At 37.8% G+C, this 27,701-nt stretch overlaps 2 protein-coding genes across 4 annotated transcripts in view; one reads left to right on the top strand and one right to left on the bottom strand.

The window, feature by feature from the left end:
• The window catches only part of ITGB8 (integrin subunit beta 8), a 108,457-nt gene extending 90,562 nt beyond the window's left edge, over nucleotides 1–17,895 (bottom strand). For 2 of the 3 annotated variants that reach the window (XM_021101903.1, XM_021101904.1), the window contains exon 1: nucleotides 17,766–17,895. Coding sequence is in view for 1 of the 3 variants with exons in the window: in NM_001097424.1 (NP_001090893.1) it covers nucleotides 17,766–17,892 (127 nt within the window). In the remaining 2 variants the exon portion in view is untranslated. 3 annotated transcript variants of the gene reach the window in all.
• Nucleotides 17,959–27,701, top strand: part of MACC1 (MACC1, MET transcriptional regulator) — a 211,211-nt gene continuing 201,468 nt past the window's right edge. The window contains 1 exon segment of the mRNA XM_021063417.1: nucleotides 17,959–18,043. The gene's annotated coding sequence lies outside the window, so the exon portion shown is untranslated.

Here is a 27,701-nt window from a genome sequence, read left to right as displayed (position 1 = left end):
CAGAACCCTGCATTACTCCAGGGTGATAACTTCTCATTTCTAGAGGATATTTACTCCCTGCCTCTTATCATACTCTCCAACATTCCTATTTCAGTTCTTGGCCTTTTCAGTATAAATGCATAATATCTTTGCAGTAGATGCCCCACTTCCTTGTCTTCTTCTCCCAATTATTTTGTCTTCCACTGATTTAGCTACTTGCTAAAGCCATGGTCATAGCTTTAGACCATGTAACTACCAATAGCTGTAACCCTCTACAACCCCAATATTCCCCATATTACTTCCTCTGACCACCACCTCCTGTCTTTCAATTTCACTCACTCTTTCCAGGATCCTGACACCAACAATCTGCCACCTCCAATCTTTCCATCCTCCCATCTACTTCACATCTCTTACATCTTTTGATAGCCTCTCTTTTTTCAATCCCTTCTTCTAATTATCCACAAGGCTACCTCTCTCATAGCCTTCAAGATTTTGCTCAAACATCCCCTTTCTTAATGAAGTCTAGCCTGTCTAATCCATTTAAAAATGGCAACTCCTGCCTAAGCCCTAATCCTGCTCTGTGAACATACTATCTAATGGGAGATAGTATGTTCATATAGCATGTTTCCTCTCCTCCTCCCCCTCCCTCTCCCTGACTTGGTGTGTTTACTTCTGCATCCTTTAGTTACCTTTCTCCCAGTGCCCAGTGCTGTCCCTTTCTCTCAGTCAACTCTGGAAGCTAGCTCAGGAGTCTTCCCATTGGGGAAGATCTATCCTGCTACTGCACTTATTCTCTGTGACCACTCTGCACTGCTCCCCAAGAGACACACGAAACATTCTTTTCTTTTTTGGGGCAAGTTGTCTCTGAATCTTGCCACTTTGATATCCCCACTCTACTCATTCAATAAATTAATCCTTATATTTCTGTTCGTCCTGTTTAACTAGCATTGAGTTTCTGCTAATAGCTAAGAATGCCAATAGCTAAAGACAGTACAAGAAATAATGTATACCTTTAGGGTAAGGACTCTATAACCTGGATTTGCTTTATGTTGATGCATTTTATGATGGTTTCTAAGAATACACTGTGCCTAAAAAGCTGAAATGTATGTATAGTAAAATCTTAGTAGCTGAAACCTTAAGTTAATCAAGGCTTTTCACTTTAATTCTCTGCTAAAGCATAGGAAAATTTAAAATTTAAGTATTAATATTTAAAAGGGATTTTGAAGTTCGGTCTTGGCATCAGAACATGCTTGACCTATATCCTGTCTACTTCAGAAGAAGTCTAAAGCCCTACAATGCTAATGACCCAGACCACCCACCTCAGCCCCACATCACTGTTTTGTGTCATGTACTCACAGTTCCCAAAGCTCAGCTATCCTTTTAACATGGTATTTTATTTCTCCATACCCACAGCAGCTAGTACAATCCAAAATGTTTTGAGTAGGTACTCAAATAATATATTTTGATTTATTGACTGACTGATAACTGTGAAGCTTTCCTCAAATCTCAGAGTCTGAGAAACATACTTACCAAGACAGGAAAGTTTACCAATATGTCTTTAAAAGATTTTTAAAAGAAAGTATCAAAATATGAATGTCCTTGGATTTCATTAATTAAGATACCACCTTTCACATGGACTCTGGCACCCCAGAGTTTTACTGTAACTTTCTCACCTTCTCATGGGCAACACTGTTCCTATTATTAAAAGATTTCTTAAGTATAAAGAAGAGAATGGGCAAAGATTTGGTCAAAAGAGGAAAGGACATTATCATCTGAAAATTCCACTTCTGAAGGAATTTGATGGCATTCATCCATTCATGAATTATTTGGTAATTGTTTAATACCTACTCTAACTATAGCATTGTACAGGGGCTTAAGAATAGGGTATGCACCTTGCAGAGCTTACAGAATGATAGAAAAAACTGACAGATGACATAACCTTAACAAGTGTGCTGTGCAAAGAACAGGATGGGTGCTATGGCAGCAGATGACAAGGAGAAGCTAAGAAAACTTCCTTGAGCAATTTTCCAGGTCCTTTTATTACACAACTGAATTTCTATTCTGTCTGGTTTCTAAATACATGCTGTCTGTTAGACATCACACAGTATTGGTTAAGTTGCTACTAAGAGTCAGCCCATTCAGCTGGGTCAGTTAAATCTGGCAAAACAGCAGCAACCATTCAGAAAAATGAAATCATCCTCCAACATCCAACACCCCAGGTCTAATCCCTGAACATCTCTGTTTTCTACTCAGCTTCCCCTTGAATCTCAGAAATCTTTTGTCTTCCAGAACTTATCTACCCTTTTAAAGTTCAACATTTCTGCTAAAGATTCCCAAGCTCCCTTCTTAAATAGATAAACATATGATTATTTTTGAATGGTAAATAGGAGCCGCTTCCTCACCATGACCAAGGCTCTTGCATGCCTGTCAGACCCATTCTGCTGATCAATGGAGTGCAGAGATATGTCAGTTTATCCACCCCTTCTGACCTGGAACGTTCTGCCTTATTCCAAAGTAAATGACAACCACTCTAAACATTGTTCCTAGGTTTCTGTGCTCTCACATGCATGTGTACCTGTGGCTATCGATTTCTTGCCTCCTGAACAACCCTGAAGCACCCACATTTCTACCACATTTCACCTTTACATACAGCATTTGAAAAAGGAGATGAAATAAAATGCCTTTTCCCACATATGTCATTTCTGAAACATATAAACTGTTACATATGTATTTTTTCTTTTTTCCCATTTTTTATTTTTTATTGAATTACAGTGTGATAGTTTCTGCTATACAACAAGGTGATTCAGTTACACATATAGACACAGCCATTCCTTTTCAGATTCTTTTCCTGTATAGGTTATCACAGAATATTGGATAGAGTTCCCCGTGCTATAGAGCAGGTCCACATTGACCATCCATTCCATATACCATGGAGTGCATATGCCAGTCTCAACATTATTGATAATATCCTCTCAGATTTTTAATTCCCTGCCAGTCTCCTGGACGGAGGAGGTCACTGTATATCTGGGTAACATCCAACAAGTCTGCTTTATATAACCAACTAATTTGGACCGTCCTAGGCCACTTGCTATACAGCATCCCCAAAGGCTTATTAGAAAGGTGAGATTGTGCTACTAAGGGTAAAGTACTTGGGAACCGAAATTCCTCATAGGTAATTCATATATAAGAGTGCCACTATGCTGAAGAGGTGGGTTTCCAAAGTATACATAATTCCATATTTCTTGAGATTTTCTGGGCGTTTTAGTTCCCTGCTTGTCAGTAAAAACCCCTAACAAATATCCTAAAGAGGACTGACAAGCTAGTAGGTCCTCCACCACTATAACAGCTCCATTGAACTCAAAGGCCCCATGCTGGAGTACTTTGGAGCTTGAATTATTTAACATAGAACTAGAAGCATCTACAGGCTTACTTCATTTTATTGTGCTTCACTTTATTTCACTATGTAGATATTGTGTTTTTGCAAACTGAGGGCTTGTGATAACCCTGAATCAAGTCCATTGACACCATTTTCCCAACAGTATTTGCTCAATTCATGTCTCAGTGAAACATTTTGGTAATTCTCACAGTATTTCTAACTTTTTTATTATTACTATATTTATTATGATGATCTGTGATCTATGATCTTTGATGTTATTATTGTAATTGTTTTGGAGCACCATAAATAATGCTCATTCAAAACAAAAAATTTGATAAATATTTAGTGTGTTCTCATTGCTTCACTGACATGCCTTCCCGCATCTTTCTCTCTCTCTTTCCTTGGGCCTCCCTATTCCTGAGACAAAAAAAAAAAAAAAAAAAATTGAAATTAGGCCAGTTAATAACCCTACAGTGGCCTCTAAGCATTCAGTGAAGGAAGAGCCCATATCTCTGATTTTAAACCAAAAGCCAGAAATGACTAAGTTTAGTGACAAAAGCATGCTAAAAGCTGAGACAGGCTGAAAGCTAGGCCTCTTGGGCCAAACAGTTAGCTAAATTGTAAATGAAAAGGAAAAGCTCTTGAAGGAAATTAAAAATGCCACTCCCATGAAGATGCAAATGATAGGAAAGCAAACAGGCTTACTGCTGATAGGAAGAAAGTTTAAGTGGCTGGATAGAAGATTAAATCAGCCACAACATTCCCTTAAGCCAAAACCCAATCTAGAGCAAGGCCTTGATGCTGTTCAGTTCTGTAAAGAGGTGAAGAAGCTGCCGAAGAAGAGTTTGAAGCTAGCAGACCTTGGTTCATGAGGTTTAAGGAAAAGACACAGTCTCCATAAAATTAAAGTGCAAGGTGAAACAGCACGTGCCCATGTAGAAGCTGCAGCAAATTATTCAGAAGTTGATCTAACAACACATTTTCACTTTTCAGTATAGACAAAACAGCCTTATATTAAAAGAAAATATTATCTAGGACTTTCTTGACTAGAGAGGAAAAGTCAATGCTGGGCTCCAGAGCTTCAAAGGACAAGCTTATTCTCTTGTTAGGGGCTAATGTAGCTGGTGACTTTAAGTTGAAGCCTGTACTCATTTACCATTATGAAAATCCTAGGGCTCTTAAAAATTTTGCTCAATCTACTCTGCTGATGCTCTGTAAAAGGAATAGCAAAGCCTGGATGATGGGCACATCTGTTCTCAACATGGTTTACTGATATTTTAAGCCTACTATTGAGACCTACTTCTCAGAAAAAAAAAAGCTTCTGTTCAAAATACTATTGCTCATTAGCAGTGCACCTGGCCATCCAAGGATTTTGAGGAGATGGATAATAAAATTAATTTGTTTTCATGCCTGCTAACACAAGATCATTCTGCAGCCCATGGATGAAGGAGTAAGTTCATCTTTCAAGTTTTATTTAAGAAATACACTTCATAAGGCTGTAGCTGCCATAGATAGTGATTCCTCTCAAGGATCTGGACAAAGTTAATTGAAAACCTGGAAAGGATTCACCATTCTAGATTCCATTAAAACATTTTTGATTCATGGGAAGAGGTAAAAATATAAATATTAACAGGAGATTGGAAGAAATTGATTCCAACCTTCATGAATAACTTTGAGGGATTTAAGACTTCAGTAAAGGGGGTAACTGCAGATGTGGTGGAAATAGCAAGAGAACCAGAATTAAAAGCGGAGCCTGAATATGTGACTGAATTGCTGTAATCTCATGATAAAACTTGAATGGATGAAGAGTTGCTTCTTATGCATAAGCAAAGAAATTAGTTTCTTGAGATAGAATCTACTACCAGTGAAGATGCCATGAAAATTGTTAACATGACAAAAAAGGACTTATCTTACATAAACTTAGTTGATAAAGAAGCAGCAGGGTTTGAGAGGATTGACTCCAATTCTGAAAGTAGTTCTACTGTGGGTAGACACTCGGTATGTTATAGAGAAATCTTTCATGAAAGGAAGAGTCAGTGGATGCATCAAACTTTACTGTTGTCTTAATTTTAAGAAATTGCCACAACCACTCTGACCTAACTACTACCTCGATCAGTCAGCAGACATGAACATGCAGGCAAGACTCTCCATAAGCAAAAATACTATCACTCACTGAAGGCTCAGATAATGGTTAGCATTTTTCAGCAAAAAAGTATTTTTAATTAATATATGGACATTATTTTTTAGATATAATGTTTTTGCATACTTAATAATCTACAAGATAGTTAAAAATAACTACTTTTATATACACTGAGAAATCAAAAAACTCATGTGACTTACTTTACTGTTTTGTTGTAGTTTTCTGGAATCAAATCCAAACTATCTCCAAGGTATGCATGTATGTAATTTAGTAAAAGGGCCAACAGAAACCCAGTTCTGTACATGGGTTTTTTCCTTAAAAAATTAAGCCCAAAGGATTTGATGGGTGCCCAATGTAGGAGAAAAAAAAATCCCATGCCATCTGGAAAGTTTTCTCAAGAAGTTTACCCTGTAGGGAAGCAGGGTGTAACATGTAACATCCATTTATAGGTCTAATCGGCCAAATATTTCTGCATTGTAAAGTAATTCAATCAGCAGCAACACTTATCTTTTTTTTTTTTTAAATTTAAAAATCAAACACATCTGTAAGAGGCAGAATTGTCCAAAAAACCCTGATACCTGACTTTTGATAATGCCCATAAATTAATCTCCACCCCCAACAAGTCTCACCAGATAATCTACCCTTCAACCCTGTTCTCAGAGTAGTGACCTCTGGCATCATTGCTACGCTAAACTCCAAGTAGTCAAGCTGTGCTGTGTTGCCTTCAGTGGGGCACAGGCACATACTCAGGACACCACACGCCTTTTAATACCCCATTTTAGTCCCACCAGATGTCACTGAGCATTATGGGACACTGAAGTCTTCAAGAGGCATCAAACAAGCTATATCCTCTGATCTAAAGACTGGTACTAATTACATTTAGTCCTTGTGTTTCCATTACCAATCTCGAGGGTTTTGCACTGTGATTATATACATTAGCCTTCACCTTAGAGCTCTGGATCTAGATGGTTGTGGTTGAAACACTTATCAAAAGGGATGTTTTAAACCAAAATTCAGGATGCCTGAAACTGACTCCCTTCTTGAGTGTATTTTTCAGTGTTACCATCTTCCAGATAAATTCTCTTGGAACTAAAGCCTCATGTATCATTTCTAGAGGGTTTTCTTTTGCAAATTTTGGGTTACTTGCCTTCAATTCACCATAAAAATCCAAACCAAATGCACAAAAGACAATAGAGTGATACCTTGAGATGTATGCCTCATGTTGAGAAAGAGACCAGCTAGGTAATTTTCCTGCCAATAATACAGTTCTGCTACAATGAGTTCTTTGTTTTCAACTAGAACAGCCAGTTCTACAGCAATTTCTGCACACCCCGAAACTTCCCTGTGTCCTTTGTTCTACTGCAATCAAAGAATACCTTACTCCATTAAGCATAGCCAGTGTGGCCTCCTAACCTGACTTAAACAGGCAATTTAAAAAGACATTCCCTAGTCTGGCGTTCCTGAAGGTACTTCCTTAATGTCCTGTAGAATTCTGAATTTTTCTTTTAAATATTTTCTTCATTTGAACTCAGAATATTCTAAAGCCCCTTTGGAGTATAGTGGTATCCCTTATTCCATAAGGATAAAGCTTTCCACCCAGTTCTTTTCCCTACCCAGGACTTGCAGCAGTTACTGGGGAATTATACTGAATATATGGCCCCACTGAAATCAGGAAAAATGGTTGTACTTTCGAAAATGTTTGTGGTTCAACCTCAAGGATAGGGCCCTATTACCCTTTATATAATTGGATCAACAGTACCTTGACTGTAGCAAAATTGGCACATCTTGAAATATTAACTCTTTTATCTTAAAAGGAAACTGGGTCCAAAACATCAAAACATCCATAACCAAAAGCTATTGCACACCTCACATACTTAACAAATATTTGGCACATATCTTCAAAGCTGACATATTTCTAGTCTTTCAGTCTCCTGTCTTTCTTACTGGCCTTTCCTTCTGCTTTCAAAGTCAGTCTTTCCCATGGACTTTACCTTGAACTAACCTTTGATTGCTACTCTGGTTCCTCACTCTGCTTATCTGTGGAATGTGATTTTTTGGGCAATTCTCTAGAATAATCAAACAGTACCAATACTGATCTGCAGTGGCAACAGACTCTAGCTTTGACAAATGTAACAGTATTTATTAAGACAACAAAACAACAACAAAAACATTTGGGAAAGAGAGTAATACATCTTCAAAACAAGTATAGAAATGATAGTTGGCTCAATGATAAGGTCAGCATGCAAGGCCACTTTGTAAGATTTTATATACTGTTTTAAAATGAACTTCCAGGAGTTCCCACTGTGGCTTGGTAGGTTAAGGACCCAATGTTGTCTCTGTGAGAATGTCTTTCAGACATTCTCAGTGGGTTAAAGATCCAGCATTGCTGTAAGCTGAGGCATGGGTCACACAGCTTGCACCTAACACAGATGCAGGTTGGGTCTGGTGTGGCTGTGGCATAGGCTGTAGCTGCAACTCCAGTTCAAGCCCTGGCCTGGTAACTTTCATATGCCACAGGTGCAGCCATAAAAAGAAAAATGAATAAATAAATAAATAAAATGAACCTCTAGTATTTTGAATAACAGCATTCAAAATAAAAGCATCTTTTAGAATCATCTTAAGTATAAATATCCGTTAAGACCACTATAATTTGACTGCAATTTTAATTTCATGATCTTGTTTTTATTTCCTAAACTAATTTAAGTTGGGAATCTTTTTAAATATGTCAGAGGTGATAATTTTAATATGCCTCTTTAACATTAGTAGTTTCCTAGCAAGAATTGATCCCAATACTTTTGTTTAAAAGTAGAACTGTTTTAATTAAATTATAAAATCCCAATGGAAACCGTTTACTTTCATTACAGTTTTTTTTTGATATATAAATTATACTAATACATTGACAATAAAAACATAAAACAAGTTGCATAAGGCTGATTTTGGGGAGTTCCCACAGTGGTACAGCATGTTAAGGATCCCTGTAGCTGTGGCATAGGTCACACCTATGGCTCAGATTTGACCCCTGGCCCAGGAACTTCCATATGCTGTGGGTGGGGCCGAAAAGAAAAAAAAAAGATTGATTTTTAAATTGAAAAATAGTCCTTTTCATCCATGAGGCAATATGGTAGTGGTTTTTCTACACTTGTATTCACTCAATAGAGGTTAAACATATGCCAGTGAATAATTCAAGCAAATTTGGCTAACTCATGTCCATAAAATGTTCTTTTCTGTGACATGTTTTAAATTAATAGGGGGAAATAAAAAGTAAAACTAAATTAAAAATATGTATTCACTAGACTCTCACTATGACACTATTTGCAAGAAAATAGAATTCAGAATAATCTGTACACATCTTAAGAGTTTTACCAAAAAGTACCTTGACATCAAGTAGTTCTCTTTATTCAGTAATCTATGCTGCTTTCATTGTCTGTCACCATCCCCCAAATACTTTCAATGTACTAGACCAATCTGTCCCTAACGTTTTTTAGGGCCAAAAGCAAGAATGCAAATGGTGGTGGGCATAACAAGATTAAATATTTATCAGTTACAACCCAAGCAAAGAAACTATTAAGTAAAGTAAGTTCTATTTTCCTACATTGATAAATATGCATTGATAATGGCCTAAAATGTTAGGTCTAAATTTAGAACTTCAGACACTGAGATTTCTGGTTGGGAACTTGGCAGTATGTTGTTTTTCCCCCAGCCTTTAATCTGCCTCTCTTTCTCACTTCCAGCTTTATTCTGCAAATAGCCTTCACTTAACCTGCATGGATTTTTCAGCCTGTATGTTCAAGTTCTGTTTACTTCCCCTCTGCTATGGTTTTGCATTTGGGGGTCACAGTCTAAAGAAAGTAGTTTGGAGCTGAAAAAGCAGAGAATTCTAGAGATGATCTAAAAGGGAATTGAAGGAGTTCCCATCATGGCGCAGTGGAAAAGAATATGACTAGAAACCATGAGGTTGTGGGTTCGATCCCTGGCCTCGCTCAGTGGTTAAGGATCTGGCATTTCCGTGAGCTGTGGTGTAGGTCACAGGCATGGCTTCGATCCTGTGTTGCTGTGCTGTGGCTGTGTTGCTGTGGCTGTGATTCAACCCCTGGTCTGGGAATCTCCATATGCCGTGGGTGTGGCCCTAAAAAGCAAATAAATAAATAAATAAATAGGAATTGAAGATTCTGAATAGGCATGTCCCATGGATTCTTTGCCTGTGGAGACGGCCAGAGCAGAGCCCACCAAGGCCTGGGAGAAAGATTCTCACCCGTGGAAGACAGTCTATAATGATGGTTGAGGGTGCAGCGTCAAACTTCACAGGCCAGAATTCTGTTTGTTATATATTAGCTAAGAAGAAGTTATTATCACTTTGTCACTCCTTCACTACCTTTCAACTGATTTCTTCTTAGCCATAAGTGAGAATTTGATCCTCTTTAAAAGCAAAGGGGAAAACTCCTATTACTATTAAGAACTTAGAAATCTTAGTGTATCTTTCTTTCCTTTCATTTTTCAGAAGGAGCTAACCTATAGGCAAGATTATGAAATGTCTTAAGTGTAGCATAGAAAAAAAAATTTAAGAAATTTAATGTCATCTTATTAGAATGACCTACTCCGACTATCCTGTATATATAATAGCAGTCTGTCCAGTCCCTCTCATGTTGATTCCCTCACTCTATTTTATTTTTTATTCTCTTTTAACATATATATATATACATATATGTATGCTATATATCACATATGACATATATACATGTATTTGTCCTCTTGAATGTAAGCATCATAAGAGCAGGGTCTTTGTTTTGCTCTCTGCTGTATTCTTAGTGCATAGACAGAGCCTTTGATGTCTTAGTATTAAACTTCTGCCTGAAGAGTCAGAAATCTCTTGTACTTTTTGAATGGCTTCCACAGAGAAGAGTGGTGAGAAGGGTCACTCTGCATTCAGTGAGGTGGTGACCAGAAAATAAACCATCAGCATTTATCTCTGTGAACATAGAGTAGTCTTTAAAAGAAGCATGACACTTGGACACTCAAAGAGATCTGGAAGTTTTCCACAGGGAGGAGGGAACTTGAGATATGTACTTTGACACCAGGCTTATTAACAAAGCTGTTTGGGCCAAAGGAATAAAGAATGTCATATACCGTGTCCATATGTCATTGCTCAGAAAGCAAGGGTGATGATTCACTAAACAAGCTATTTATGGTGATGACTTATATGCCTGTTACCACTTTCAGAAATCTATAGACAGTCAACATAGGTGTAAACCAACTGCTGACTGGCAAATAGTTATAAAACTGAAAATACTTACACACTTACATACACAAGCAGCAAAAACTTCTGCGTAAACAAAGAAAGCATAGCAGTAGATGCCTTCAGTTTGGCAAATACTGAAAATGCCATGCTCTAAATGACCAATATTGGTAGACTTTTGGCTATGGCTAATCACTGTAAATATTTAACAGCTGAAGAAACACCTATTTTGTAAAAATTCATAGAGAATAAGCAGAGAATATGAATATATTATTCATAATATAGCAGAGAATATATTAAACAATAAAGAGTATCAAGCTATATAATAGAGTGGCTCCAAGAGGCTAGGAATGCACAAGCACTGTATTAATCAATAATGTGACAGCTTGTACCATGATTTTGTCCTTTTGAACACTTTTGACTGAACTGGTTACTAGCTATTTAGTAGATCAGTCTCTTTCTCTTTTCCTTTCTCTCTCATAACCACAAGTCATACCCATCTATAACACATTGGAAAGCCTGTGGGAGGCAGAGTTTAATTCCGGGTTACTCCCATAAGGCCACATGTCTTCTCTCCCTTTCTTACTCCCATTTGAAAGCAACCATGGTGAGGTGTATTTAAGGTTGAGTTGAGAGTTTGTGGGGCTTCCACGGGAGATATGCTTTGTCCACAGCCCTGATTCACAAATATTTATCCTCTTCTCTGTGGTTACTCTGTGAGGGCAACACTGTTACAGGGCAGAGCCCAGGAATCTCCAGGGAAGGAGGCCCAAACTCTGTTCTTGGGCTTCTGTGCCCTCACATGTTTGTGTACCTGTGGCCATTGACTCCTTGCTCCTGGACAAACCTGAAGCACCCAGATTTCCATCACATTTTACCTTTGCATACCAACAGTTGAGAAAGGGGATGAATGAAAGAACTTTTTTCAAATATTCCATGGGCCTCCTTGCCAACATCCTATTTCATCTGGTAGTCACATGGAATGTACAACTTAGAGCAACATCCAGAAACTTTTTAAATCAAATAGGAAACAACATAGCAGAGTTCAAATTCCATCTCTTCTACTTGCTACCTTGATTAAATTGAACAAATTCCTTATCTCCTCTATTTTTCAGTTTCCTCAGTTCTAAAATAGGAATAACAATTCCATCTCTTTCATAGTGTTAGTATGAAAGTTAAGTTAATGTAGTAAAGCATTTATATCAGTGCATGGCACAGAGTGAGAGTTACTAGGTGTTTGAAACTATGTGAGCTTTACTTTTCTTTCTACTACATGTAATAACCATACTTATATGACATCTTTAGAATACAATTGAAAAGTTACATTTTTAGAGCTAACAATTAGGTCAACTACTTAAGAAACTCAGTATTTCATTGTCCAACTTAATAAAACACAATTTGCATCAGCATAAACTTTTTTTAATGGTTTCTTTTATAAGAAATAGAGTTTACAGAATGTATGTTAAATATAACTGGAGAAGATAGGGCAAAACTCCTCTAACTATGTATACTTAGGCTACAACAGGGACTAGAGTTTTGAAGACCAAGAATGACTGAGCATAAACAATACAGGATTGGTTATGAATGTTGTCAGGTCATTCAATAAACATATAAAAAGACTATTTCTTTTTTCAGTTTGGTAAGATGAGATTCAGTAATATCACAGATAGCATCAGTTACTCCCTGAGACCTAATGAACAAGCAAAAAGACATCATTTAGATGACTGGTGATTCCATTTAACAACAGGCATTTTCAATGAAGATACTTTAAACACCTTGCTTAATAGGTACAAACAAGAGAAACACTGTATCCCAAGGCAAATAGCTTACTGCTTTTTAAGAAAACTGGGTGGTCTCTAGATATCAAGTCCCAGTTATTAAATTGTAAAGAACTTTAAATCAAAACCATACCCTCTGACATCCATCTATTGGTCAACAGAATGGCCCTGGGGCAGAGGAGTGGTGAACAAAGCGAGAAATTTAACATGAAGTATCCCTGAATTTAACAGGTGGGACAGAAAAGGCTCTAAACTATTAAACTGCACAGACCAGATTATCTCAAATACTTTAGTTGCCTCAAGGAAGGTTAATCAAAATGCACTACAGGAAAACTGAAAAGGCAATATAGTATTGCTATATCATGATATTTCTCACGTCATAAAAACATAAAATTAGTATGAAAACTGATTATCTTGTTAACTGTCTATATTAAATACTATTTTAAAATGTCCCTTTCTCTTCTAAACTATATTCTCTGACTTCCCTTGGTTTATTAAGACAATTGACTAATTTTGTTTTCAGTCAAGTCAAGGCTTAATTAGCTTAGTAGGTATATATATTCATGAATAAATAATATAATAATAAATAATGAAGATTTAAGCATACATTTTAAAAAATTACCAGCTGATAAAATTATCCTGAGGACTTTTTCTACTTGGTCAGTCCTCTTATCCTTTAGCATCCTATATATGGTCCTACCTCTTGAAGATATCATATACTTTAAAAAAGTTATAGCATTAATTCAACTTTTATCAAATTGGAATGGACAAAAAAAATCACAGAAATATCAGCTACTAGGAAACAGAGGTACTATGGAATGTTGAAGAAACAGAGACATCAAGGGTGCTGCCAGAGTGTTATCCTGAACTACTGGAAGACTTATGAGAGCCCTTACTGAGACGAGGAGTGTAAAAGGAGCGAGCTTGAGGGAGAAAATTGGAAATTTGGTTTTGAATATATTAGGGTTAACTCTACCTATAGATATACAGTGGAGATGATGAATAGCCAGTTTTCTAGACCCTCTGACATCAGATAAGAGGGAAGGACTGGAGTTGTCACATACAAATGGTATTTAAGACTCAAGTCTGGATCAGTCCAATTGTTGTATCTAGAAGAGAAGATCTGAAGGCTAAAGCCTGGGCCACTTCTGTATTTGGAGTTTGGGACATGAGGAAGTACCAACACCAAGAATTGGAAAGGAGCTTAAAGCAAGAGAATGTGAGTCCAAAAAGCCAAGGAAAGAAGTGTTTCAAAGGTAGGAGTGGTCAACACTGTCAATTTGCTGATAGATGGTAGGTCAAGCAGGATGAAGATTATGAATTCACCATCAGATTTAGCAATAGGAAGGGTACTGTGATCTTAACAGAGTGGTATAACTTCAGAGGTGAGTAAGAAAGCCTGACTGCCATAGATTCAAAGAGAAGATGAGGAGAATTGGAAACATCAAATATGGATAACTCTTTCAAGAATTTTTGCTATAAAGGAGCCTGAAAAATAGAAGATGCATTATTACAGCATGTATAGATAGCATGCATATGCCATAAATGATCTAGTAGATGATGATTCAAAAGATAAGGGGAATCGTCCTTAAAAAAAAATGAAATTCAGGAGTTCCCATCATGACTCAGCAGTAACGAACCCAACTAGGACCCATGAGGATGCGGGTTGGATCCCTAACCTTACTCAGTGGGTTAAAGTTCCAGCATTGCCCTGAGATATGGTGTAGGTTACAGATGCTGCTTGGATTCTGTGTTGCTATGGCTGTGGTTTAGGACAGCAGCCTAACTGTAGCTCCAATTTGACCCCTAGCCTGGGAACTTCCACATGCCACTGGTTCGGCCCTAAAAAGTAGTAAAAAACAAAAACAAAACCAAAAAACACTCAAAGTATTCCTACTATGATTCCATTGGAATAAAGTGATTAACTTTTGTCTGTATTTTTTTCCTTTTCATATACATGCATATGTAAAAAAAATTTTAATAGAGCCATAATAGAACCGCTGAAAAGTGAATGCTTGAAACCATCTTTGTCTTTGCTTGCCTCCCTCACTTCAGCATTGCTCCTTTTAAAGATAGTGAAGTTCTTGTGGCCCTAAATTCAACTAAAAACATTCATGCTATTGGGGATTAATGACAGTGTGCTTCTCTTCCAGGAGTATTTTGATTTACTGAAATATTTTAGGACAAAATGATATATTTATTTCAAAATAGTCTTGGTGGGGCAAGGAAATGAAATGGGTGGGAGAAGACATGAAAGAAGTTGGCCTTGAGTTCATAGTTGATGAAGCTGGGTATGAGTGTATGGTGATTCCTTATACCGTTCTTTTTTCCTATGTATATGTTTGACGATTTCCATAATATAAAGTTAAAAATTAGAAAAAACATAGTGTCAATATAATGCTTAATCCAAATAAATTATTAAATGGTTAAATTTCTAATAATTTGGTAACAGGTGAAGGAACTATTTGGAAGCATAGGAATTTTTCTGGCTTTTTTCAAATCATAGCTACTTTGCTTTCGTATACAGCACAAACATAGCCTTTTCATATACATCACAAGCTTTTTTATCAAAAGGTGTCTCAGTTGCTTTAAGACAGAATTTGGATGCTTATAAGTGCAAATAATTTGGAAATCTGGATTTTTAAAAATAAAGCATTGTCTCTTAAATACCCTCTCACTTTAGGTAAGCATAAAGAATTCTGAAGATATTTATTCTATGATACATATTCTGGAGTAAAGTAATACTACACACAAAACAATGCTAATACAGTTGATTGTTAAGAAAAAGAATAGTAAATCATGCACAGAAGGTAAAATTTCATTGCAATAGTTACTAGTTTTAAAAAAGAAATGGTTAATTTCAGAAATTTGTCACTCTTATATTGCTATATAAAATTTTAGGTTAAAAATATTTTTAACGTTTCAAACTTAGCATATGTAGAAACAGCAGTGTTGATACATTAACTCTTCAAATATTAACCACTAGGTATTCTTTAGTGTTTTCCAGTTACTCATTAACTTTTTTTATAGTGTTACTGTTTCTCTGATTGTCGGTAATTTCCACAAGGAAAGCTGAAAAACAAACTCCAATGTTTTTTTTTCTAGATCAGAATAAAGTTCATATTTTAGTTATAACATCTCCCTAGGTCATCATATATTCATCATTAAAAGTCCACTATATATTTGGGACCTGCAAATTCTGCTTAAAAAAATTAAACCTAAAGTTGTGTTGTGCAGTTTATGGTTTCTTTTGTATGGCTTTATTGCCCTCAACATTTCGTTGGTGTAAACTACTAAGCAAAGGAACAAGATTTCCTTTGTAACTGATACCTAAATTTCTACTTTGCTTTGAGCATCTAATTTGTACTGCGAAGACATATAATTTGAGACTTGTAGCTATATCACAAAAGTACAACGGTTTACGCTGATCTTTAATTTTCTGAGTTGTACTAGCTGTAATTTAAATTTTTTGCATGTTTTTAACTGCAATGCAGACCAGTATACATCAGAAACCTTTGTATATTGACAGAGACTGGGAAAAGGATGCCTTGTTCTGATTTCAGATAGGCATTCCCTTTTCACAACTGCAGGTGCAAGGGAGCCCATTCATAATATTTGCTTCAAATCAGTTACAGTCACTAGATGGAAATACAATGCTATTATACAAGAACTTGACAAATCTTTACAAAAATGATTTTCTTTAACAACTATCACTATTATAAATAAAATTGGGGGCAAGTAGGATATTTTCTTTTGCTTATGTACTGGGGACAAAATATACCCTGTTGACACAAGTTTTGGTCATTTTACTACTGAACATGTGTGTGTATTTACTAAATCGAGAAAAATACTTCGTTGCTTATTAGCACCTAATGGAATTTTGCTTGGTGGAAAATTTGCAACAAATGTATGTTTCACTTAAGAGAAAATTGATAATGTTATTTTTTCCTTTGCCTTAAATTTTACTTATTTTAAAATCAACTTACAAACTAGAAAAGAAAAATTAACTCTTAATTGCTCTCATTTCACATAGCTAGATAAATGTTTTGAAACAAATATTAGGCAATTATGTATGCTAGCATGTTTCCATTATGTATAAGGGTATGACTTGATGGTTTTAATTAGCTTCAGGCAGAAACTTGATTTGTCAATTCAAAACTTAGGAGAACATTTTAGTCTGTGAAACAGTCACAACTCTCTTTTAACAGGAGAGGTCAGAGAAAAGGCTCTAATAGAATTTTAAGGGCTCAATGACCAAACACAGGTAAACATTTTCTAAAAAGTATAGTAACAATCACTGTACTGGCAGAAATATATATTTGGCCTATATTTAATGCTAATAAGAACCCATGCTAAATTCATAATTACTATTACTTACTGTATGTCTTAACTGCTTGCTAACCATCCAGTACTGCCACCTTAAATTTGCTCATAATTCAGAAGTGCCAAAACACCTTTTCATACACCATTTGACAAGCTTTTCTTTGTGATTTGTAAAATGAGGGTGATACAGTTTATAAAGAAGTATGCTCTCCAAATCAGGTAATTCTGACAAAAGTAGCTTGCCTGTACTGAAAGCTGTCAATCCTGGTCTAGGGTCTTGTCTTAGAGTTTTAGTCTCAGGGATGGATCTCACTGAGGGATCAATTAGCTAGGAATCTTTTTTTGAGCTGAAAAAAAAAAAACCGACTTAATGCAAGAATATTCCTCATATGTGTTTAATTCATTCAGGCTCCACTGTGGTAGAGGAAACTTGTATGCTGCCATCTTTTGCCATCTGCCATGCTTTTATGTCATGGACTCAAAAACAGAACCCTCAATCTCATTATACCAGTTTATCCTCAGCCTTGAATCCAATGCAAACTAGTGGTTAGTGGATCCACATGCTAGAAAGATGAGGAACATCTTCAAGGATGCTTTCAAGGAGGGAGGATGCCTTCAAAGATAGAGTGGAACCCCTAAATTAGCTTCTGTAAATACAACCCACCATCCTTCCAAACTTCCATTCTATTACTGCCTCCCTGAGCAACAATAGTATCTCCTCATTTAGTTATTGCTGTCATTCTAGGGCAGAAATGCTTGACACCTGGCCTCCCTCAGGCGGTCTGCAATGCAGGATGCTGCCACACTTCTGCACTTCTGAAGTTCTTAGGGCAGACAGAGGGTGTCACTGGCCCACATACCTGGCCAGGATACTTTTCATGACTGCCCAAGATCTTTGAGGAAGAGAGGAAAACAAAGGAAAACAAAACAACTTACCACTTTGGCCCAGTCCAAGAACAACTGAAAACACCCAGGCCGCCCGGAGGAATGGGGCAGGACATGGCCTGCAGTTTTGCAGGCAGACTAATGCGGCAGTAAAAAAAGCCAGGGCCGAGCGGCACATAATGCAAAGCAGCCCGCACCGCACCGCTCCCGCCGCCAGGCTGCTAACCGGATGCGCGATCGCGCCTCCGGGGCGCGAAGTGCCAAGTGTCGCTAGGACGTTTCCAGCAGGCCCAGCAGGCGGACCCAGCGGCTGGGAGAAAACGGTGCAGGTACGTCGGCCTGGGCACTGCTCGGCATCGCAGGGCCCCCACGGCCCTCCCAGCTTGGCACGGCGGGTCCCGCGATCTTAGGGAGAAGCACCTCCTTTGATGGCCAATGGCCCGGGGCGGCGTCGAAAGCAAAGGCTCTGCAGCCCGCTCTGGGACAAAGAAAAGAGCTTTTGTCTCTCTCTAGCCGACGGGGCTTCTGCTGCATAAATCAGCTTAGCGAAGAGCCAAACACAATCAAAGCCAAACAAAGCCCAAAGCTGGGGGGAAAAACCAGCCTAATGTACATTCACTGGGTGATGCTGCATCTGTGGGAGGGGACGCCAGCGAGGCCGAAAGGGAAAAAAAGACGATGGCGCATCAATCAGCTCGAGCTTCTTCCACAGGTGGGCAGGGAGGCCAACTTCATTTAGTAGCAGCTTTGCAGCCTCGTCAGCTGAGCAGCGGGCAAAGTAGTAGCGGCAGCGTTCTCGCTGGTGAGGGAGGAACTTGTGGTGGCAGCAGCTGCAGTTGGGGCGGCCCTGGAGCGCCCTAGAAGCCCTCGCCGGCACGGGTGGACACAGTGCGAAGCTTCGCAGCTCCCTGTTAGTCCGGGAATCGAGCACACGGCCCTGAGCGCCGGAGGGAAGGTTCGGCAGGGGTGCGGGAGCCTAGCTGCACCCGGCGGGACCTTCGTGCCCTCTTCCTTTTGGCCCCAGTGCGAGGCTCAGGCGTCCCGCAGTCCAGAGCCCGGACAGCTGGCTCGCTCTGGGGTGCACCCCGGGGAGGATGCGAAGGAGGCGAGCCTGGCGAAGGGTGGGGGAGGAGTGGTCCTGCCCTGGCCCGGGGCGGGCTGGGGGTTGCTCCTGAATTGCGGAGAACTAAGCGCTTTCGGGCCTCGAGTTGCTAGGAAACCGCCCCACGCTACAGAGCCTCTCGCTCCTGCCGCCCTCAGGCTCCGCCGAGGCTCCAGCAGCAGTAACAGCTCGGAGCAGCGTGGGCGGGACATTGGTGAGGCATGAAGTCACCGGGGCCCACACTCGCTCTTTGTTTTGCTCACTCCAGCTCTTTTTCTCCCGTTTGGCTCTGATAGCTGCCATTCCCATCGTTCACAAGAACTCCTGAAGCGTAGCCGCGCAACAGGAATCATACACCCTGTTCCCTTTAGCCCTCCTCCCCGAATCCCTGGACCCCAACACTCGCCTAGCAGGCGCGGAGACTCTCTCAGCGCTAGTGGCAGCTGAGCGCAATTTTTAGCCTCTGACCCCGACGCTACGCGCTCCTTTGTTGAGGGATCCTGCCTGGCAGCTGCCAAAGCCAGAGTGGATTCCAGGCGCCTCTCCCCGCCCCCAAAACCCTCTGTTCCGCTGGAGCGCACTGCCCACTTTGCTTGCAGAGTTAGGAGCTCACCCTTTGCCCTACCCCAAGACCGCCCGGCATCTGCCCAACCCTTGCAGAGCTGGCCAGTCCGCAGGGGCTATAGAAGAGTTGCAGTCGAAATTTCTCGAGGCTCCTTCTCTACTCGGAGCCTCAGCCCTAAGCTGGACAACCCCTCGTTCCAGGGTCTGGTGATCGCTCTGGGCTTTTGCTAGTCACGGAGGATCTTTTGACCTTAAGCGTCACCTTCCAAATAAACGGAACGAAGAAGTTACAAAGGCCAACGAAGCAGAAGAGAGAGGCTAAGGAAAGAAGGTGGGAGGGCCTTTCTGCCTGTTTACAACTCAGAAATTTAGGTACAAGCCAGGAGCCGGGTTATGCCGGGCAACTGTAGGGGAAGCCGCGCGCCTCCCTGGGTCCCGGTTACTACCACACTGGGCCGAGGGAGGGAACCCGTCCTGCCCGCCAACCCTTGAAAACAAGGGGCGATTTCCAATCTGAGACACGGGTTGATGGTTCTTTTTTTCCTCTAGGGGCAGGAGAGGTTCCCCGTGGTAAAGTCTGACCTCTTATTTTTCCATTAGCAGCCTGCCCGATCTCTTTCATAGAGCACTAGAGCACCGCCTCTTACAGGCATCAGAGCATTCCAGCCAGGTCAAGGTGAAATATGCGGGAGTTTCCCTCCTTCTTATTTGTTTAATAGTTTCCATCTCCATATTTGGAGTACAAAAACAAGTAGGAGGCTTTCTCGCTCTTTTGTTTTTTTTTTTTTCTTTCTGTTTTCTAATTGTTAACTGAGTGAATGGAAAGTACCTGGTTAATAAAACATGACATTAAAAACTCCCCCTTTTCAGGTGTGGACTGTACATTGAGGCCCACAAAATTAACTAAGCAAACCAGGAACCCAGTTGGAAAATTACAAGTGCCCTGGATCTACAAAGCCGGACCTTTTGAGGCACCAAATGAATGACCAAACCTATCAGACCCAAACTGATACTTGTAAACATAATCCCACTATTGGCAATGTACTCTAAACAGAATTAAATCCAGCTCAGCTTCATTTTTTATTTTTTCTCCTTTAGTTCTAAGTTTCAACAGCTATACTTTTGCTATCGGTAGTCTTGAAAGAAGGACCATGAAAAGTGATTGGAATGGGGATGAGGATTTGAAATTTGAACATAAGAGGAACATATTCAAGCTCTGATTACTGAGTCTTCAATTGGGCAGCATGTGTATTTTCCAGAGATTTTTTCACAGTCCTGAGGAATGCAGCCACCCTTGAGACAGTGCAATGCCACAATGAAGAAAAAAGGTCAATCCATAATCCTTATAAGGATATGTGTGTAAATGTACTCTACATTGTTAAGTGACTATTACATCAGAATTTCATGACATATTTTTAACTCATAACTCTTGATGTTGGAAATGTAAATGAAAATTACAATATTAAGGAATAAGTTTATACCAATAATAATGGAAGTAACTATGAAATTGATATGGTATACACAGATTTTTTTTAAAAACTCTATATTGTTAGATATCAGTGTACTTTATATACTAAGCCAAAATAACTGGAGAGCAAGAGAAATAAAACGAAGCTTGTAAATCTGTAAGCTTGTAAATTTTGAAGTCCTTTGAAAAGAAAGAATTCCATATTGTATTATACGAAGTTTATGCAGATATATATCAGGATGCCAATTTTATGGAGATGTTGAAGAATATGCTCTATTTATCATTACTTCCCAATATTAAAGAGGTTATAATTCTGGTTATCAAAATAAGACCGAATATCCCAGCTGTGAGACTGTGATCCTTGTAAGTTATTAACTAACAGGTTATCTGTACATTTGGGGCTGAAAAGATAAAATTGAATTCTCATGGAGTTCCCATCGTGATGCAGCGAAAACGAATCCGACTAGGAACCATGAGGTTTTGGGTTTGATCCCTGGCCTTGCTCGGTGGGTTAAGGATCCAGCATTGCTGTGAGCGGTGGTATAGATTGAAGACACAGCTCGGATCTGGTGTTGCTATGGCTGTGGGGTAGGCCGGCAGCTGCAGTTCCAATTCTATAGCTAGCCTAGGAACCTCCATATGCCACAAGGAGGCCCTAAAAAGCAAAAAAAAAAAAAAAAAAAAATCAAATTCTCATGAGTCTTGTAAATCGTCTATAAGATTTTCTTACAGTAAATATAACTAGTGACCCAGGAACAAAAAGTTTGCTTGTTTCCAATAAATGTCATTGGTTATCACAATTCATCCTTTTTCCTATATGAAAATATACAGGATATTGTGAAGAAATGTAGTAGTGTTCTTTTCATGTATCACTTGAAGAATTCTAGCAAAGAAAACAATGTTCCTAAAGATGATGACTTAATTTTTTTTTCTATCATGTTCTGCTGTATTGTTTTGAAATTTCTGACAGCTAATTTTTTATCATTTGTGGTAATGAGAGCAAATTAAATTCACCTATAGTCTAAAAATAACCTTTTAGCTATTCACTTCAAGCCTCCCATCATCAGATTCTTTTAGTTTCTAAAAAGTCATAAAATTAGATAAATTAATATTCTTCATGCTAACTCAGTTTCTAACTCAGGTTATGGTGAGAAATGAATAAGCTATAGATAGATAGCAAAAGAGAGACATCTGAGAGACTGCCCCTTTTTAGTGTGTGTGCCACCTGTAACTAGATTTTGCCCAAATTATTGACCCTGTAGTTACAGCTAAAACCATATTCACATTTTAATATTATGTTTTTCTGAAGTCAGGATCAGAGATATTCAAGGTTTTTTCAGAGGTTTTAAGCAAATGTTCACAAGTTGTCTATGAGCCTGCTTCATCTGCAGCTCTTAGGAGATGATGAATTATCATACCATTGGGATGTGTTATTATGACTATGACTTTTAGCTTCTTCTAATGATAAAGAACATAAGCTATCAGAAGGTACATTTCACTGAAACATAGAAAGTAGTATTCCTCACACTGTGAACTGAAGACTGCCTACAAATAATTACCTGTAGAGTGATTCCTTAGCTCTATTCCAGAAGATCCTAAATTCATAGATCTGGTGTGATGCCTAGCAATATGCATTACTGCAAACTTTTCGAATAGTTCTTTCTGCCCTGAAGTTTAAGAACTCATATTATAATGGATTAACACAGACATTCCTCAAAGGCCTCATGCATTCTTCTTGATAAACTCCAGTGTCAGGTACAAAGCCAAAGAAAAATGAACTGCTAAAACCAACGTCTCTTTCTAAGATATTCTATGGATGATTAACTCTATGAGATGTTAAGTGTTTTCAGAAGTAAGACTCCCATTATTAAGTTTTGGAAATGCTTGGTTAATATTAAGTTAAATCCTTTGCTGGAGAATTATTCAGAAACGTAACTAGGCTAATAAGCAATTGGGTTCTCTAAAGGAAGAATCCTTTATTCACGGAATATCTCACAGATGAATTTTACATAAAGCACACTGATGAACTAATAATGAACTAATATTATTGTACAGAAACTGAAAATCAGGTTGGCGAAGAGACTGACTTCACTCCTTCAAGAGAATTACTGAGCTTGCGTGAATTAGAGCTCTGATTCTTCACCACCATTTCATATCAGTGATGACTTTTGGTTTCAAGCAACAGATTCAGACATAAGTAAAAAAGGACGTTATTGGAAGGAAATTGAGAACTCACACAATAAGCAGGAGGCTGAGAGAAAAGGATTGAATAAGGCCAGAAAGCAAGGAAGGCATAAGCATGAGCAGTCAGTGTCCAAAAAACAAGAATGCTTTCTAATCATCCCTTCATCTTTGGACCATTTGCTTAAGATTCAGAAACCTTGTTGAGAATATCTCATTTTCATAACTTTATTCACATGCCATTCCCCTGACTTTCCTGGTAGAGGAAAGAAGGAGGAGCTCTTGTTTTTGGCTTCCTTAGTGGAAAATATACTACTTCCCAATAAGATGACACAAAATTATCTTAGGATGATGGCAGGAGCCCTGTAAAGTGTCAGATGCTCATTACTCACATATCCTGAATTAGACAGGCTACTGCTTTGCATTACAGTTGGGTTTCAGGAAATGATGTAGCTTAATTTAGCTACCCTATCCACTAACCAGTGCGTTGGTTGGCAGTATTAGTTCTTTTCTTTTCTTTCTTTCTTTTCTTTTCTTTTTTTCTTTTACTTTTTTTTTTTTTTGCTTTTTAGGGCCACACTTGTGGAATCTGAAAGTTCCCAGGCTAGGGGTCGACACCACAGCCATAGCAACTTGGGATCCAAGCCACATCTGTGATCTACACCACAGCTCACAGCAACACCAGATCCTTACTTAACCTGCTGAACAAGGCCAGGGATCAAACCCATATCCTTACAGATTCTTAGATTCGTTTCCGCTGCCCCACAATGGGAACTCCATGCATGCTTTTGAATGAAATATTTTATCTGTGCATAGTCAAATCCTAGCTTTCTGTCATCTTTCTAGATATAGCATGAAGCCAATTAATGCTTATTTAGCTTTTAACTCATTTTCAGGATGATTTTAGAGATATGATGATACTTGAATTAAATTCTTAGCTTTGTGAAATTCTTTATCGACAGTTTGTAGCAGACATTATTGTTGATGTTCCTGTGATCCTTGAGGCATACCCCTTCATTCCATCCAGCCAGAAGTTCTGGGCAAAGAAAAAAAAACGAAAAAAAAACTTATGGTCAATGTCTCAACCAAGGACTGACCTGACAGGAAGTGAGATATAAATACCTCAGCTCCCTTGCTCCTTGAAAGGAATCACTTTGGGCCTTGTGTTCCACACTAGTACTTCTCAAACTATTTTTGGACCAGTTTGTGTTTGTTTGTTTGTTTTGAATCCATTGTGGATTGGTACTTTAAAAAAAAAAATGAATTATTAGAAAAATGGATATCACGGAGTTCCCGTTGTGGCACAGTGGAATCGAATCCGACTAGTAACCATGAGGTTGCAGGTTTGATCCCTGGCCTCACTCAGTGTGTTAAGGATCCAGTGTTGCTGTGAGCTGTGGCATAGCCTGGCAGCTGTAGCTCTGATTCGAACCCTAGCCTGGGAAACTCCATATGTCTCAGGCGCACCCCCCCCCCACCGCAAAAAAAAAGAAAATATCACAAATGTCAAGTTGTTATAGAAGTTTCTAAGTACTTACTTTTACTTTTTATATATTATTTTATCCTGGTGGCTCTCAAACATTTCAGGCTCTCAAACTGTCACACACTGTATTGTAAGTAATACATAACACCATTTTCCTAGGTTCCCCAGGTTCTTCTCAAAGGAGAATAAAACAAGTTAAAATTCACAGTATGTTATCCCAAGGGTTTTTGCAATGGTAATTTAGAATACTTTAATTTCACAATGTAAACAACATTGAAAATACATAAATACTTATTTCAAGACTTGCATATTGTCATTAAAACAACATCAAACATCTTTGGTTTTTGCTGAACATATAACTTTCCTTTTCTGGTAACTATACAATTCTTTACCCACATTAATAGATGTAGTGAGCATGTCTTTATATAGAAGCCTGTAATCCTAGCATTCTTTATGACAGTCTAGTTTTATGTCTCCTTAATCAAACAAATTGTTCCACAGTCTTTTCATCCTGAAGTCATCCTGTATAGTTTGATATATAACTATATGAAAGCCTTCATATGTTTGTACACGACAAGAGAAAAACATACGTAATACTGCCTTTATTTAAAATTTAACATGTTTAAACGTAGATATAGTCAGGAGGGGAAATGAGTATATAATATGTTTTAAATGTTGTTGCTTTATGGCTCAGCAGTCTAAATGTATAGCAGTGTTGAGGGCCCACAGCTGGTTCTCCCAAATAAAGGTATCAGCAGACATATAAAGACAACATTTCACCATTGACATAGCTCTTATGTTGAGCCACATAAGTGGTATGTGGACTGATTTGCACATCATTACACAGCTAAAGGCCTTTCTGAACTTCAGTGATTCAGAGTGAGCCCATAACTAAAATTCTCTCTCTGAGCATTTTCTCATGATCACATCGCCTCTGGAGAATGAAGTCACTACAAAATTTAAATTATTGTAATCAAATTCACATGGAATTTTTATACTTGGAATGCTTCCATTTTCAGCCCCCTTCTCCAATTTCAAAATTACTTCATGTTTCACCTTGAAGAATGTGACCTTTTAACATAGTGAGGAAATTCTTTATAAATTAGGCACAGGATATTCAATTTAAACATTCATTTAATAAATATGTAAATATTTATTGAACATTTACTATGCCTAAAGTGATAGATCCTATGGAAAATATAAGCATTAGTAAAACCCAGTCCTTTTCTCAAAAATATTATAATCTGATTTGAAAGTAATATTTAATAAGAAAAAGATGATTGAGTTGGTAAATAGAATAGCTTATAGACTCTAGAATCAATTATAGTTTAGTATAATGTAAGATATGCTTTGAATATCAGTGGAGAGAGAATAAAATATTTAATAAATAGTGTTGGCACAATTGTGAGCTATTTGGAAAAAACAACATTAATTTAGGAAGTTTTTCTTAGTTTTATTTTTTCTTTTGGAATTAAGCCTTTGATTATTTTTAATTGAAGTATAGTTAATTTACAGTATTAGTTTCAGGTATACAACATAATAATTCAATATTTTTATAGATTACAATCCATTTAAAGTTATTACAAAATAATCACTGTATTTCCATGTGCAGTACAATAGATCCTGTCGCTTAACTATTTTATACTAGAAACTTACTTTATACTGATAAATACATATACATTCATGGTAGATTAAAGGACTTAGTGTAAAACTGCAAGACTTACACACATACATACACACACACACATGCACATATACATATGAATGTATAGTCTTATAGTTTTTCCTGGTATTGGTAATGAAAATTCTTTCTAAATGTAAGAATAATGTATCCAGTTTCAAAAGAACAAATAAACAAATTTGATAATGACCTCTTTAAAACTTATATGTTCATAAATGTTTCAAAAAGGTAAAAGTACATATCACAGAATATGTATACGAATGTATATTAAAACATTTAATCTACAATAGATATATACACAAAAAGCATCAGCATATGATTCAAGTATAGGAAATAAAAATGCTTAAAAACACGTGGGAAAAATTCAGTTTCATTAGTTATCAAAAAAATACCTTAAAAAAAACCCTGAGATGCTGTTTTTACCCATTAAATGCTAGAAGACTTTTTAAATGACAATATAAAAAAATGCTAACAATAGAGGGTTGAAATAGGAACTTATTAATGGTGGAATGGTAAATTGGCTCAAACTTTTTTTCAATCAGTTGACAACATGCAATAAAATCTTTAAAATATTTGAAACTCTAACCTCATATCTGGAAAATTAGCCCCCTAAAGATTCAGAAATATAATAAAGTTATTTATGAAGATTCACATTTCAGTATGCAATACAATTTTGAGAATGGAAACGATATATTTGGGCACAGTAGAACTCTTTTCAAAGCTAGAGTAACAGCGGAGAATATCACATTTTTAGGTTAGAAGCGTATGCTGCATAACCCCTGTCTTTCATTAATTAACAGATTATATTAATCCCACCTTACTGAAATGTCTGCAGTCTTTTCAATCCTATTTAATGCCTTTACTACTGCCTTAGTTCAAGCATTTGTCATCCTCCTAAATTCCCAGACATCTCATCCTCACCATGTTGTAAGAATTTCCTTTCTGAAATACCAATATAAATTTATTATCCCTTTCTTAAACTTATCTATGGTTCGTTCATCTTAGGCCATCCCCAATCTCTTTCCAAGCTATGAAAGAGACCCTTAACCATCAACCATGAAACCTTGAGTAGTCTGGCCCCAACTCACATTCTAGGTACCACTTTCAATGACATGTATGTCCCTGCTCTGTTCCCAACTCCACCTACATGCTCTATAGAACAGAACCCTGATTTTTCTACAAGTACTTTCACTTGGTTTTTCTTAGGCTTTATCCTCAACTGGACATATTTTAGCTGGACATATTTTTTTCCCTTTTCCTTCTCATTTTTCATAATTTATTGTCAAGAATCATTTCCTTTTTTTAAGTTTTATAGAAGTATAGTTGATTTACAATGTTGTGATAATTTCTGTTTACAACAAAGTGATTTCAGTTATGCATATACACACAAATGTTCTTTTTAGATTCTTTTCCCACATAGATTATCACAGAATAATGGAAAGAGAATCATTTCTAATGCCACTTATACGTTTTTCTGGATTTCTCTAGGCGTAATCCACAATGTCTTA

Source organism: Sus scrofa, chromosome 9, assembly GCF_000003025.6.
Source record: "Sus scrofa isolate TJ Tabasco breed Duroc chromosome 9, Sscrofa11.1, whole genome shotgun sequence".
Taxonomy (NCBI): domain Eukaryota; kingdom Metazoa; phylum Chordata; class Mammalia; order Artiodactyla; family Suidae; genus Sus; species Sus scrofa.
The sequence above is the reverse complement of the archived record's forward strand: the minus strand, read 5'-3'. Positions and strand labels throughout refer to the sequence as shown.